Source organism: Gobius niger, assembly GCF_951799975.1.
Source record: "Gobius niger genome assembly, chromosome: 13".
Taxonomy (NCBI): domain Eukaryota; kingdom Metazoa; phylum Chordata; class Actinopteri; order Gobiiformes; family Gobiidae; genus Gobius; species Gobius niger.
In genome coordinates this window covers 2250692-2266335 of record NC_136864.1, presented here as the reverse complement: position 1 = coordinate 2266335, position 15644 = coordinate 2250692, and the positions used below count along the sequence as shown (strand labels likewise).

General features: G+C 41.8%; 1 protein-coding gene across 1 annotated transcript in view; it reads left to right on the top strand.

Annotated features, from left to right (window-relative positions):
• The first annotated feature begins 769 nt into the window (after positions 1-769).
• dyrk1b (dual-specificity tyrosine-(Y)-phosphorylation regulated kinase 1B) overlaps positions 770-15644 on the top strand; it is a 42948-nt gene continuing 28073 nt past the window's right edge. Inside the window, exon 1 of the mRNA XM_079569737.1 lies at positions 770-1147. Coding sequence (XP_079425863.1) covers positions 1054-1147 — 94 coding nt within the window. The 5' untranslated portion in view covers positions 770-1053. The remainder of the gene's footprint in view (positions 1148-15644) is intronic.

Sequence of the window (15644 nt, the reverse complement as noted above, 5' to 3'; positions counted from 1 at the left end):
TGAGTTCAGTGAGTCGGTCCCGGCGGTGACAGAAGCGGGAGTGCGGAGGATGCGGGGCGGGTTTGGAGCGCGCTCTCCCTCGGCCAAGGAGTAACTTTTGAGTCCCGCGAAAGAGGCTCGGATTTCCGCCCTGCGCCGCCGCTTTGTTACGGTCTGTAAACAGGTGGAACAGTGAAGCGGACGTGCTCTCCTTGGATATACACACACGCGCGCGCGCAGCGGGAGGAATATACGGGACAGTTTTGGGGGGATTGTGTTTTGTGACCATGCGGAGCTTTTACCCCGTCCGGCCGGAGGAAGAGGAGATCTGAAACCAGTGGGATTTAAGCTTGAGCTGCGGCGCTTCAGCCCCGTCGTGCTGCGGCCAGAGCCCCCCACAAAGTGTCAGTAATCGAACTATTTTTAGTGAGAGGCATGGGGTAAAGGCAGATGTCCTGTCCCTGCGCTCTGCCCCTTCCACCGCTCCTGGCTCAGCCCCACAGGCAGCATGTAGGCTGAGGCCGGCTCTGCCCCCTCCTCAGCCCCTTCTTTCTTTCTTAAGCTCCGTCACCAACTCGAAATGTGAAGTCGTGCTTTTAGTTGTGACTGTTTTAAGACTGGATCTAGTTTATGTGACACTTTAGACTACCTAGTAACTACACCAGCAGGCCGGAGGCGAGCGCACAACCTCAGCAACAAAGAATGCATCCAAGAAGAGAAGGGACGCACCTGTCTTACCAAATGTTCTTTCGCCCCCCGCCCCCTTAGAGAGCCCTATATGTGTAGAGTGACAGATGTCTATATCTATGTAGTGCGCTATAGAGTTTACATCTTTTATATTTTTACATCAGACTCAAGCTGCCTGTTCACCGGTCGTTTGCCTTAGAAACCACAGTAATGACAAGCTACGGAGAGGAATAGATGGTGCCTTTGCTGAACTAGTAAGAGTTGGATGTACGTTTTTGAACTCTGGGATCAAACGCCTGATGAGGGTGACGTAACGCGCTCTCTCCGAGCCCCCAGCGCAGAACTTTAGTGTTTCCCGACTGGATCGATCCGCTGCCAAACGTTTCCATGGTGATCACATCATCTGTGGACGACAAGACTGTGCCCAGGATGGTCCAAACGGACCCTTGGATGTCCTCAGGCCTTCTCCGGAAGAACAAGAGTCAGTACCCCCTCCCACTCTGTGCTCACTCTCACTCTGTCCTCACTCTGTGCTCACTCTGTGCTCACTCTCTCTCTGTCCTCTCTCTGTGCTCACTCTGTGCTCACTCTGTGCTCACTCTGCGCTCACTCTGTCCTCTCTCTGTTCTCACTCTGTGCTCACTCTGTGCTCTGTGCTCACTCTATCCTCTCTCTGGTCTCTCTCTTTCCTCTCTCTGTGCTCACTCTGTCCTCACTCTGTGCTCTCTCTGTGCTCACTCTGTCCTCACTCTGTGCTCTCTCTGTGCTCACTCTGTGCTCACTCTGTGCTCTCTCTGTGCTCACTCTGTGCTCTCTCTGTGCTCACTCTATCCTCTCTCTTTCCTCTCTCTGGTCTCTCTCTTTCCTCTCTCTGTGCTCACTCTGTCCTCACTCTGTGCTCTCTCTGTGCTCACTCTGTCCTCACTCTGTGCTCTCTCTGTGCTCACTCTGTCCTCTCTCTGTGCTCACTCTGTGCTCTCTCTGTGCTCACTCTGTCCTCTCTCTTTCCTCTCTCCGGTCTCTCTCTGGTCTCTCTCTGGTCTCTCTCTGGTCTCTCTCTGGTCTCTCTCCGGTCTCTCTCTGGTCTCTCTCTGGTCTCTCTCTGGTCTCTCTCCGGTCTCTCTCCGGTCTCTCTCTGGTCCCTCTCCGGTCTCTCTCTGGTCTCTCTCCGGTCTCTCTCCGGTCTCTCTCTGGTCCCTCTCCGGTCTCTCTCCGGTCTCTCTCCGGTCTCTCTCCGGTCTCTCTCTGGTCTCTCTCTGGTCTCTCTCTGGTCTCTCTCCGGTCTCTCTCTGGTCTCTCTCCGGTCTCTCTCTGGTCTCTCTCTGGTCTCTCTCTGGTCTCTCTCTTTCCTCTCTCTTTCCTCTCTCTGTCCTCTCTCTGTGCTCTCTCTGTCCTCTCTCTGCCCTCTCTCTTTCCTCTCTCTTTCCTCACTCTTTCTTCTCTCTGTCTTCTCTCTGTCCTCTCTCTGTCCTCTCTCTGTCCTCTCTCTGGTCTCTCTCTCTCCTCTCTCTGTCCTCTCTCTGTCCTCTCTCTGTCCTCTCTCTGTCCTCTCTCTTTCCTCTCTCTTTCCTCTCTCTGTCCTCACTCTGTCCTCTCTCTGTCCTCTCTCTGTCCTCTCTCTTTCCTCTCTCTTTCCTCTCTCTGTCCTCACTCTGTCCTCACTCTGTCCTCTCTCTGTCCTCTTTCTGCCCTCTCTCTTTCCTCTCTCTGTCCTCACTCTGTGCTCACTCTGTGCTCTGTGCTCACTCTATCCTCTCTCTGGTCTCTCTCTTTCCTCTCTCTGTGCTCACTCTGTCCTCACTCTGTGCTCTCTCTGTGCTCACTCTGTCCTCACTCTGTGCTCTCTCTGTGCTCACTCTGTGCTCACTCTGTGCTCTCTCTGTGCTCACTCTGTGCTCTCTCTGTGCTCACTCTATCCTCTCTCTTTCCTCTCTCTGGTCTCTCTCTTTCCTCTCTCTGTGCTCACTCTGTCCTCACTCTGTGCTCTCTCTGTGCTCACTCTGTCCTCACTCTGTGCTCTCTCTGTGCTCACTCTGTCCTCTCTCTGTGCTCACTCTGTGCTCTCTCTGTGCTCACTCTGTCCTCTCTCTTTCCTCTCTCCGGTCTCTCTCTGGTCTCTCTCTGGTCTCTCTCTGGTCTCTCTCTGGTCTCTCTCCGGTCTCTCTCTGGTCTCTCTCTGGTCTCTCTCTGGTCTCTCTCCGGTCTCTCTCCGGTCTCTCTCTGGTCCCTCTCCGGTCTCTCTCTGGTCTCTCTCCGGTCTCTCTCCGGTCTCTCTCTGGTCCCTCTCCGGTCTCTCTCCGGTCTCTCTCCGGTCTCTCTCCGGTCTCTCTCTGGTCTCTCTCTGGTCTCTCTCTGGTCTCTCTCCGGTCTCTCTCTGGTCTCTCTCCGGTCTCTCTCTGGTCTCTCTCTGGTCTCTCTCTGGTCTCTCTCTTTCCTCTCTCTTTCCTCTCTCTGTCCTCTCTCTGTGCTCTCTCTGTCCTCTCTCTGCCCTCTCTCTTTCCTCTCTCTTTCCTCACTCTTTCTTCTCTCTGTCTTCTCTCTGTCCTCTCTCTGTCCTCTCTCTGTCCTCTCTCTGGTCTCTCTCTCTCCTCTCTCTGTCCTCTCTCTGTCCTCTCTCTGTCCTCTCTCTGTCCTCTCTCTTTCCTCTCTCTTTCCTCTCTCTGTCCTCACTCTGTCCTCTCTCTGTCCTCTCTCTGTCCTCTCTCTTTCCTCTCTCTTTCCTCTCTCTGTCCTCACTCTGTCCTCACTCTGTCCTCTCTCTGTCCTCTTTCTGCCCTCTCTCTTTCCTCTCTCTGTCCTCACTCTGTCCTCTCTCTGTCCTCACTCTGTCCTCTCTCTTTCCTCTCTCTGTCCTCACTCTGTCCTCTCTCTGTCCTCTCTCTGTCCTCTCTCTTTCCTCTCTCTTTCCTCTCTCTGTCCTCACTCTGTCCTCTCTCTGTCCTCTCTCCGGTCTCTCTCTGTCCTCTCTCTGTCCTCTCTCTGTCCTCTCTCTGTCCTCTCTCTGTCCTCTCTCTTTCCTCTCTCTTTCCTCTCTCTGTCCTCTCTCTGGTCTCTCTCTGTCCACACTCTGTCCTCTCTCTGTCCTCTCTCTTTCCTCTCTCTGTCCTCTCTCTGTCCTCTCTCTTTCCTCTCTCTTTCCTCTCTCTGTCCTCTCTCTGTCCTCTCTCTTTCCTCTCTCTGCCCTCTCTCTTTCCTCTCTCTGTCCTCTCTCTGTCCTCTCTCTGTCCTCTCTCTGTCCTCTCTCTGTCCTCTCTCTGTGTTGTCGTTTGGCTCCATGTCCTGCTCTCTCAGGCTCAGTTTTTTCGATCCTCCTCAGGTCTTTCAGTGAGCTCAGTTAATGTCGACTTAAGTTGTTTTTACTCCTCATTTCTCGTCTCCTCTAAAAGTCTCGTTCTGTTTATAATCGAACACCAAGCAGAAAGTACAAGTACTCAGACACCACAGACTCCAGGTACTGAGCGTGAACACTTTTATCGGACTCCGGTCCTGCGTCGATCTGAGGCCGGTCCTGGTTTCTCTTTGGTTGTTAAAGAACGAAGGCCGAGTTCAGAGCCAGAGGCCGAGTATAGGTTAAAGTTATTTTTAACAAATCGGACATAAAAGAGTCAGTGACACACGACGAAGTAGCAGCAGTATTTGGGGAGTAGAATAAAAATACTTCAAAACTAATGATTTAAACCAGTACGTTTTTGTACTAAAATATTGTAACAAACGGCAATACTCAAACAAAGCACACGTGGAGCTTCCTAAAATATGTCAATGGAGTTTAAATCATGAGAAGTTATTCAATTAAGTCTAGTTTTAGTCGACTAAAATTGCAAGTAAATTTAGTCGACTAAATTTAAGACTAATTTAGTCGGCTTTGCTTTTATCATATGTATTATAATCATATAGGGCTGCTCGATTATTGAGAAAATAATAATCACGATTATTTTTGTCATAATTGAAATCATGATTATTCAAACGATTATTTGTTGCCTTTAAAAAAATCCATCAAAAAAGTGACAAAAATCCATCAAAAAAGTGACAAAAATTCATCTAAAAAGTGACAAAAATCCAGCAAAAAAGTGACAAAAATCCAGCAAAAAAGTGACAAAAATCCATCAAAAAAAGTGACAAAAATTCATCAAAAAAGTGACAAAAATCCAGCAAAAAAGTGACAAAAATCCAGCAAAAAAGTCACAAAAATCCAGCAAAAAAGTGACAAAAATCCATCAAAAGAGTGACAAAAATCCAGCAAAAAAGTGACAAAAATCCAGCAAAAAAGTGACAAAAATCCATCAAAAAAGTGACAAAAATTCATCTAAAAAGTGACAAAAATCCAGCAAAAAAGTGACAAAAATCCAGCAAAAAAGTGACAAAAATCCATCAAAAAAAGTGACAAAAATTCATCAAAAAAGTGACAAAAATCCAGCAAAAAAGTGACAAAAATCCAGCAAAAAAAGACAAAAATCCAGCAAAAAATGACAAAAACCCAGCAAAAAAGTGACAAAAATCCAGCAAAAAAGTGACAAAAATCCAGCAAAAAAGTGACAAAAATCCCCAAATTAGAAATTAGAAAAAAAAAATTGAAAAAAAGAACAAAATATTTGAAGAAAAAAAAAAAATTGAGAAAAAAAATTATAATCTATTTTTTGCGATTATGCTAATTTTGTAATCGTTTACTGTTGTAATCGAAATCGTAATCGAATTTCGATTAATTGCACTGCCCTATAATCATATTTAATGTTGTTCCTCTGCTTCATGGAGCTGCTCCACATGAACAAAGCTCAGAGCTGATCCTTTAGCAGAGAATTTACCTGATCTGAGGCTCTTTCAGACGCTCAATAGAAGTTTGGATGATTTTAGTCTCTCCTTTTCATTTTTATTTAGTCTTATTATAGTCGACTAAAACATCTGGACATTTTAGTCATAGTTTTAGTCTCATGAGAAACTTTTAATTTAGTTTTAGTCCAATTTTAGTCGTCAAAAATAACACTTTGACTAAAATTAAGACGAATTTAGTCGACGAAATGAACACTGGCTGCTGGCATACATTTTCCATAGACTAGCATTGGATAAAAACAGTATAAAAAGTGGAGAAAAAAGCCGTGGAACAGCTCCGTTAGCTGCTGAGTTACTGCTGGTAAATACACCCAACTCACTGTGGTGTCCAAGTGTTTTAATGTGAACAATAACTCCAGTATTTTACCTCCTAAAATCTCCATTAGTTTACAATTGCTACTAATCCCATAAAGCTTAGCGATATGACGTCACATTCCCGAACTCTATAGAAACACTTTTCAGGGTCACAGTCACAGAAATACAAGAAAACTCACCTGTAAGTTCATTATACTGAGCTCCAGGCGCTCTGAGTTTAAAGTATACCAAACAAAACACATTTCATTCCATTACTAGAGAAATCCAATCCAATTTTAGTCGTCAAAAATAACACTTTGACTAAACTCATGACATTGCTCAACAAGTTTCAGGAATGCAGGGTTTCCGAAAGCATGAAAAGTCACAAAATGAACTGAAAATCAAGGCCTCGACTCATTTAAAGGCAAATTAATTCAAACTGGCTTTAAATCCGAATGTATTGTTTTCGTTTTACTGTAAAGACTCATTGAAAATACAAAAAAAAGGTGAACTGTAGTTTCTCTCTTGATCCGAGTTGTGTAAACATTGCGTGTACAGTCTTTGTCAGTTCCTAAAAGTTCCCATTTATTTCATTTCATTTGTCATAAACTTGAACCGCTTTACTTTCACTTCCTAACTTAATTTAAAAGGATGTTGAATTAATCGTAATCAAATCAGAATTGCCGTTTTTATGGCGGCGATAAAGGAACGACAAAGACTGCAGTTGTTTGGTAATATGATTTCCTCCGGCTCCGCGAGCTTTTATTATTCTAAAACCCGCTGACCCACAAACATTCAGATTCAGAACCTCTGAACTGAAGATGTTTCTGATGAGGGAGGGGGAGGAGCTTGATCTTTTACTTCCTACTCTCCTCATTTTGCAGACTAAGAAGGGCTTTCTGGAATTACATTGTTAACTTTCAAATTTCACTCTACACGCTCTACACGATCACTTTAACCTCTTAACTCCCACCTGAACGGATCCCGTTTTCTCCAGTTTGGCTTTAACCTAATCAAAAAGCTTCTTGGGGAAAGAAGCACCAAAACAGCCACAAAAAATGAGAAGAAAACAAGGATGTAAATGTGACAAAAATGTGACAAAAATGTGACAAAAATGTGACAAAAATGTGACAAAAATTCAACCAAAAAGTGACAAAAATTCAACCAAAAAGTGACAAAAATTCAACCAAAAAGTGACAAAAATTCAACAAAAAAGTGACAAAAATTTAACCATAAAGTGACAAAAATTCAACCATAAAGTGACAAAAATTCAACCATAAAGTGACAAAAATTCAACCAAAATGTGACAAAAATGTGACAAAAATTCAACCAAAAAGTGACAAAAATTCAACCAAAATGTGACAAAAATTCAACCAAAATGTGACAAAAAAGTGACAAAAAATCAACAAAAATGTGACAAAAATTCAACCAAAAAGTGACAAAAATTCAACAAAAAATGTGACAAAAATTCGACCAAAAAGTGACAAAAATTCAACCAAAATGTGACAAAAAAGTGACAAAAATTCGACCAAAAAGTAACAAAAATTCAACCAAAATGTGACAAAAAAGTGACAAAAATTCGACCAAAAAGTGACAAAAATTCAATCAAAAAGTGACAAAAATTCAATCAAAAAGTGACAAAAATTCAACCAAAAAATGACAAAAATTCAACAAAAATGTGACAAAAATTCAACAAAAATGTGACCAAAATAAAAAAAATAAAACCTAAAAAAGGTGACACAACACAGCAACAACGTGAGGAAAAAGATCAGTTTTGTGAGTCTTAGCTTTCAAATGAGGTGTTACACAGACCTATACAATGGCCAAAGAAGACAGAATGCATTCGTTTCAGGCGGGTGGTAAGAGGTTAAGGCTCTACTGGCAAAACTCTCACAACACATACAAACTTTCACCTGGAAACAAAAACCACCTAATCTCCACAATACCTGCCGTGTTTCTCCATAGATTTATTCGGGAAATTGTAACTTCAAGGCGACAATATTTCCTACAGACCTGATTTATTAAGTCTCCTACATATCGAAACCGTTCAAGAAAATGAATTATACGCTCCCGTGTACAGCTTTGTGAAGCAGGAGGAATAAACTGCACTCACCTGACGTAAAAACCTTCCAGTCCTACGATTAATAAGAGTGTTATAACATCCTCCAATGGCATAGGCGTGATCGTTTCTAAAGCTGCTGTTTGTTTTTAGCGCCTAAATGTCCAGTGTGCACAGAAAAGTCACTCACTGCCCTTTCCTTTTGTGTTTTTTGCCTGTAATTCCACTTTAATATCTGCTTATTCCTCATCTACAACATCCTCCTCTCCCCCTGTGGATCTGTCAGTGTGTTTGATGCTAATGCTACGTTGCTAAGCTAGCACCTCTGTTATTCTGCAGCAGAAGCTAAACGCCGCTTCTGTTCCTCGTTTGAAAGCTCTTCTTCTGCACTTCTGTGTTTGTCGCTGGGTTTGTTTTACAGATGCTAAAAGTCTCTGAGCGAGAAAGTCGGAGAATCGGTTGACTCGTTAGCAGCTAGTTAGCAACGGCTCCTCTTGTAAACACTTAGTATAAATTGTCTGATTTGGGGAATGTCGCGTGGACCGACACTTCTTTGCGTCTCATTTTCCAAACTTATGCATGTTCTCGGTTAAGTTTTGTCGTGCGGTTAAAGCTATCGAGTTAGCATTGATGCTACACCAGCAGAACAGTATCAGAATGTGACCGTCTTCATTATTTTTTGTGTGTGTTTGACCTATATTGTGGGCTACAAAAACATCCCGTGGTTTGCTGCAGGGAAGAAGGTTGGGATCTACTGTTACCAACATCATTTCTTATGGATACATGGATTTCAATCAATATTAGGGCCCGACCGATGTGGATTTTCGGGGTCCGATACCGATATGAAGGGGTTTGCATGGCTCATAGCGGATATAAAGGCAGATATTTTAAGTAATTTAATTTTTTGTTGTTGTTTTTGTTAAATCTCTTGGCCCTCAAGATGATTTTGAGAAACATTATGACACAAATCAGAAAGTACTTTAGGTTAAATGGCAGAAATACTGTCAATATAGGGCTGCTCGATTATTGAAAAAATAATAATCAAGATTATTTTTGTCATAATTGAAATCACGATTATTCAAATGATTATTTGTTGCCTTTAAAAAAATACAGCAAAAAAGTGACAAAAATCCAGCAAAAAAATGACAAAAATCCAGCAAAAAAATGACAAAAATCCAGCAAAAAAATGACAAAAATCCATCAAAAAAGTGACAAAAATCCATCAAAAAATGACAAAAATCCAGCAAAAAAAAGAAAAAAATCCAGCAAAAAATGACAAAAATCCAGCAAAAAATGACAAAAATCCAGCAAAAAATGACAAAAATCCCAAAATTAAAAATTTGAAAATTTTTTTTTTTTTTGAAAAAACAAAATTTGAAAAAAAATGTATTATCGATTTTTTGCGATTATGCTAATGTTGTAATCGTTTACTGTTGTAATCGAAATCGTAATCGAATTTCGATTAATTGCACAGCCCTATGTCAATACACCCAATTAGGTTATATCATGAACAACTCTGGCTTTTGTAGAAAATGCACTGGAAAAATAATAATAATTTTAAGGAAGAAATGACAGAAACCTACTTGAATTAAGAGATTCAATCTAAAGTCTGAGTAGATTTGGTCTTAGATCAGATAAAACATCTAATCACCAATGGAACAAGTCACTATTCTCTTAATTCAAATTATATTAAAAGTTCATCTGTCTGATTTCAAAGTGGGTTTTATGCTTGTTCCATTGGCATTTGTATCTTTATCTTACATTAGTCCAAACGGACTCAAATTCAACATAAAGAACCTTTATTCAAGCAATTTTAAGTCATTTATCTCATTTAAGATGGTCATGTTTCCAGTGTCGTGCTTTACTTTGGCCTAAAACTGGCGGCTTCGGCCCTCGGTCTTTTTACAATGAAAAAAATTGGCCTCCGTTAAGAAAACCTGCCTCACCCTGGCCTAAAGTTAGACATTTATTATTATAGTAAAGGTTTCGATCATAGAAATGTATCGACCGATGTGGGTTTTTCCGTAGAGCTAAATCTGGTGCAGCATCTTCGTAATGTAACCGCGCACTGTCCTTTCAATAAACTAAACGATTATCGGGTGTTTTGATTCAGGGAAGTCTCTATCACTCTCGGTCCCGGAGATATCGGCCTTTTTATCGGTCGATATTGGCCCGATAGCCGACATATCGGTCTGGCCCTAATCAATACTTCCTGAACTGGTTATTTTCTGTGAACAAATGCTAACGTTGTCCCCTTGTCTTAAACAAACCCGGAGTATTTCACTATTTCACTTCATTTGAGCAGCTTTGAGGAACCTTTTGGTCGTTTCTTCTTCCGCTGCTGAAGCTCTGATCTGTATTTACGGGATTTTACTCTGTCATAAACCATTTTTAAAGTCCATAATCCATCAGCTGTGGATGTGCTAGCCGCCTTTAGCATCACCGTGCCTGCAGAGGGCGCTCAAGGCAAACAGGAATTGTTTATTGTTTCTCTCACTCGTTGCTGTCGTTTCCTAACACGCTGTTGTGGATAAACTGTGACGAACTTTGAGCTCTTTGTGATGTTTTTGTTTTGCTTTTTAGCCTCGATGCTTTGGCAGCTTTTGGCTAAAACCGCCGTAACTGTGAAACTGTGGTGTTTGTCATTGATTTTCATGACGATTTATATAAAAAAAGCTACTCTAAGCATTAGCTCTTCTCTGCTGAAGTTAACCAAGCCTTTTGAAGAACTAAATTTGATTTGAAAATAAACTATAAGCTCCTTATTTATCCAGTAGCAATGTAATGTATGGAAAGTCGGACCACCAGAGAAGGTTAGCCACGGCGTTAGCTTCCTGAGTCCGTTGCTAGCTACAAATGCATAACTTCCCAGACTTGTCCGCTATTTGTGTACTTGCATTTTCCGTCCTCAGTTATTTTCACGATCACGGACAGATTCATACAGTAAAATCTCAACCGTCTGAATTCAGTGATGGCCGCGATGGATGAGTTGACTGATGCTAATGCTAACGGCTATAGGAAAAATACACTGAACAGGTTAATGAAACTGGCACTAGCTTCCACACGCTAGGATTGATGCCGTTTCTGTGGCTGTTCATAAATGTGTGGAAATGTTTTTGTTGGTTTGTTGTGTAGTTGTGTTTAACAAGAGAGAAAGCTCCTCACGAGGCGCAGATCCTCACGAGCAGGAGACCGGTCGATGCAGAGACGGGAAACTGTGATGTTTGTTCCGTGGTCAGAAAGTAGTTTGTTTGTTTGTTTGTAGCAGAGCGCTAACGTGACGCTAACAGCTGCAGTTAGACCCGCCCTCAGAAGCAGGACTGTGTTTATAGAGCTCCACAGTCCCGCCTCCTCTCCACAGTCCCGCCTCCTCTCCACAGTCCCGCCTCCTCTCCACAGTCCCGCCTCCTCTCCACAGTCCCGCCTCCTCTCCACAGTCCCGCCTCCTCTCCACAGTCCCGCCTCCTCTCCACAGTCCCGCCTCCTCTCCGGTCCGGAAGTAAAACTCCCCTTTGCTTTGAGACCGTGTTGATTTGGAATAAAGTCTTTAACTCTCGGGCTGAATCCAGCTCTGTGGTTCTAAAGCGACCGCAGAGTCAGACGCAGGTGAAAAAAGCACGTCTGAGATCCATCTAGTTTAACTGCGAGCCTTCGTCCTAGAACTACATTACCCAGGATGCTCGGGGAGTCCCATGATCTACTACGAGGCTTTTGATTGGTGGAGCTTCACGTTCCCACACGTGTTTATTTATTGTAATGTAGAAAACATATTATAAACAATGTATTAAAACATAATGCAGGCAGAGAGTTGACGTTTTATCCAGATCTAACACTGAGAGTAAGAAAAACGTCAGATGGCCAGAAGCAAAAAATCCCTGTCTAAAAAAATGACAAAAAGGTGACAAAATGTGACAAAAATGTGACAAAATTTGACAAAAAAATTACAATAATTTGACAAAAAAATGACAAAAATGTGATAAAATGTGACAAAAATATTACAAAAAATTGATAAAATTTGACAAAAAAATTACAATAATTTGACGAAAAAATGACAGAAATGTGACAAAAAAATGACAAAAATGTCACAAAAAAATGACAAAAATGTCACAAAATATGACAAAAAATTGACAAACAATTGACAAAAATGAGTTGAACACCCAACAAAAAAATGATGGAAAAAAAATCTGACGTGAGGAAAAAGATCCTCTCGGTTCAGGCGGGAGTTAAGAGGTTAAATGATCTAACACTGATAGTAAGAAAAACATCAGATGGATCAAAAAAATGTTCCCAACGATCCAATTAAACGAACCCCCATCATTTTCATTCACATTAGCAGGATTCAGATTGTTTAATAGTGAAATAATATAGAACTTTTGTCTGCAAAGTAAAAGAAACTGGCCGTGTTTGCTGAAAACCTGGTTGCCTTGACCAGCGGGTGCGATGTCGCAATGGTTCTTGGGATACGGAGTTTCTATAGTCAGGAAGTGAATGATGTCACAGCCTTGTACCTTTGCCTTTTCTTCAACACGTCGTCTTCTTTTTGGATTGAAGTGAAACATTTTATGGTCACGAATTGCTACATCGCTGATTAGCTTTTGCGGTGACGTTAAACTCTTAATATTTGAATTTTTGGGAAATCGACGGTCGGGATTTTTTGCTTCCGGAGCAACAGGACGGCAAGGGGCGGGACTGTGGAGCTCTATTCAGTCCTGTCTGTTTCAGTTTACTTCTGGGTTGCAGGTTCTTGAATGTGATGACCTGTTGTGTTTTGTTTTCCTTCTCACTGGATGAGTCTGATTAATAACATAGTATTTGGCAGTAAAAGTGTATTTTTTTAAGAAGTGGCCGTTATTGCAGAAGTGACAACTGTCGAGAAAGAAAAGTACATTTACAGCATCAGCACCGATACTTTAATACGAGCTTCATGTCCGAGTGTGAACAGTGTTTCCTCATTTAGGCACATGGACGTCTCTGTAACGAGGAAGACTCGAGGAAACACTTCTTTATCTCTGTAAAACTCTTCAAATATGACTTTTCTTTGTAATATGCTGATTATTGAGCCCAAGTATATAGAGGTTTTCTGTTAATTACTGAACGATGAGTCAATGTAGTCGTCTCTGTGACACGGAGAACTGGAGCTGGGCAATATGTCGCTGATAAGATATTAGTAACATTTGTGGTTTGGAAGATTTGGAGGAAGCAAATTTAGAATCTCGAGAATGTGGATAGAAAAATCACAAACCCATGGGGCAAAAAGTGTTAGGGAGCTGGAAAATAAAAGTGTTATGTGTCTTTTTGAGTGATGTAGATGAACTTCCTGATGAATTTGCAAACATATCGCTTCATCAGGGTTTTCGAGAAACTCCCAAAGCTAATGAGATCTTCACTTTTACCCAGATCGCACATGCTTTACTGTTCGTTTCCACTGCGTGGCCGGGATTCTCCACATTAGAGACGTGTTGTGTCCTTATATCTGAGGAGACTTGTTCTTATATCTGAGGAGACTTGTTCTTATATCTGAGGAGACTTGTTCTTATATCTGAGGAGACTTGTTCTTATATTAGGGAGGCACCGATACCACCTTTTCTAAAACCGATACGAGTACTTGGATTTAAGTACTCGCCGATACCGAATACCGATACGAGTACAAGGCGTTTTCTTACTTTTTTCACAGCAGACTGGTTTGTAATTAGTAAATTTACTCATTTACATTTCCTTAAGTAAAGTCGGCGACACATTTAAGAGCAGTTATAGTAGATTTGTGCTGATGCCATTTATTTACTGTCCATCATAGACAGAAAAGCCCATGTCCTAAAGCTCCCAATGCCTGAGCTTTATTCATTTATGTGTTTTTATTTAACAATAGTATTGAGATGTTCCTTAAATGGTCTCTTCTCGTCTTTACTTCAGCTCCTGTAGATTTTCCCGTGTGTTTGTAGTAACTTAGCGAGTAGCTACAGCGTTTTCATTGTTCTGCTGCAGCTCATTTTCCCTCAATATAAACATGCTGTATGTCTTTGATTTGGAATTTCTGAGGACTTTTTAGTCGCTGGGTTAGTTTTTCAGATGAATAAACCCCTGGGCTGAAAACGGCGTCAGAATGGCCTAAACTGTTAGCCGCGAGTTAGCGACGTTAGCCTGTATGTTGTAAACACTGCAGACGCTGCAGCACTAACAACATTAAGCTCTGGTTAAATCCAGCTCAGACTCTGGTTTAGAGAGCGCAGTCTGTAATAAAGTCAGCTCTATGTGGATTATTGTGTTTACACTAAACAAAAAACGCCGGCCGCACGTCAAATGGTATCGGTTTCTGGTATCGGGACCTCATGAATGAGTACGAGTATGAGTACGAGTATGAGTACAAGCATGTGGTAGAGGCCCGATACCCAATCCTGGTATCGGTATCGGTGCATCCCTATCTTATATCTGAGGAGACTTGTTCTTATATCTGAGGAGACTTGTTCTTATGTCTGAGGAGACTTGTTCTTATGTCTGAGGAGACTTGTTCTTATATCTGAGGAGACTTGTTCTTATATCTGAGGAGACTTGTTCTTATATATGAGGAGACTTGTTCTTATATCTGAGGAGACTTGTTCTTATATCTGAGGAGACTTGTTCTTATATCTGAGGAGACTTGTTCTTATATCTGAGGAGACTTGTTCTTATATCTGAGGAGACTTGTTCTTATGTCTGAGGAGACTTGTTCTTATGTCTGAGGAGACTTGTTCTTATGTCTGAGGAGACTTGTTCTTATGTCTGAGGAGACTCGTTGTGTTCTTATATCTGATGTTTTTAACTGAAAACCTGCTTGTTTCAGAAAGTGTTTTAACTCCAGAGGAACACGGCTGTTTTGTGACTGTAAATGTAAAGTACTTTGTATTTGTAGCTTTGTGACCTTTCTCTGTGAACGGCGCTGTATAAATAAACATTACTTAGTTACTGCTAATTGATGTAGTGTCCCAGTTCCTCCACAGAGGGGCGCTATAAAGATGCACGTTTATACTGACACGGGGCAGCTGGATGTGGATGTGAGCGATATCGATGTTGAGATCTTTTACTAAAGCGTTTGAACCATGTTTCATTCAGTTTGTAAATAACACAACTGTAACTAAGTCCCGCCCACAACTCAGGCCGGCAAAAAAATACAGAAAATCCTGAACCCGGAATGTTTAAAAGTAGTAAATTCTTCAATGCCAAAACACCAAGGGTCCAAACTCACTATTGTAGCCCAAAGTAAAGTATAGAAGTCATATATAATGCGCTAATGGGGTGTTTTTTGGGAAATGTGAGAATATTGACAGTATTTTCCACATTTTAGAATCTTTTTCACATATTTAGTCTCTGATTTATGAACGAATGTTTCCTAAAAATTCTCTTGGGGGCCAAAGGTTTTATGCTTGAGGGCCGAATGTGGCCCCCGAGCCTGACGCTGCCTCCCCCTGTAGTAAATGCTCATCGTCATTGGACAATATACAAGAAGCCCAAATATACGTGTTAAAGTTCAGTCCTGATGTTTTTGAATTCTTCTTTTGACCCGATTTGCTTCTGATTTGTGTTCGTATCGTCGTGTCGTTATCGCGATGCTTCACAGTCGTATCACATATCGGTGTGAGCTGCTACTGTAGCCACCGCTGCCCTGGAAGAGCGGCTGCCACTCACTCCATTCACCCTGGCCTCTTGTACATGTTTTAGCGGTAGGGGAAACCAATGCAGGCACGAGGAGAACATGTCAACGACTAAAACCCGGCTCAGGAGCGTCATTACTTCTGTTATATTTATATTTATGACTAGATTTAAAGTT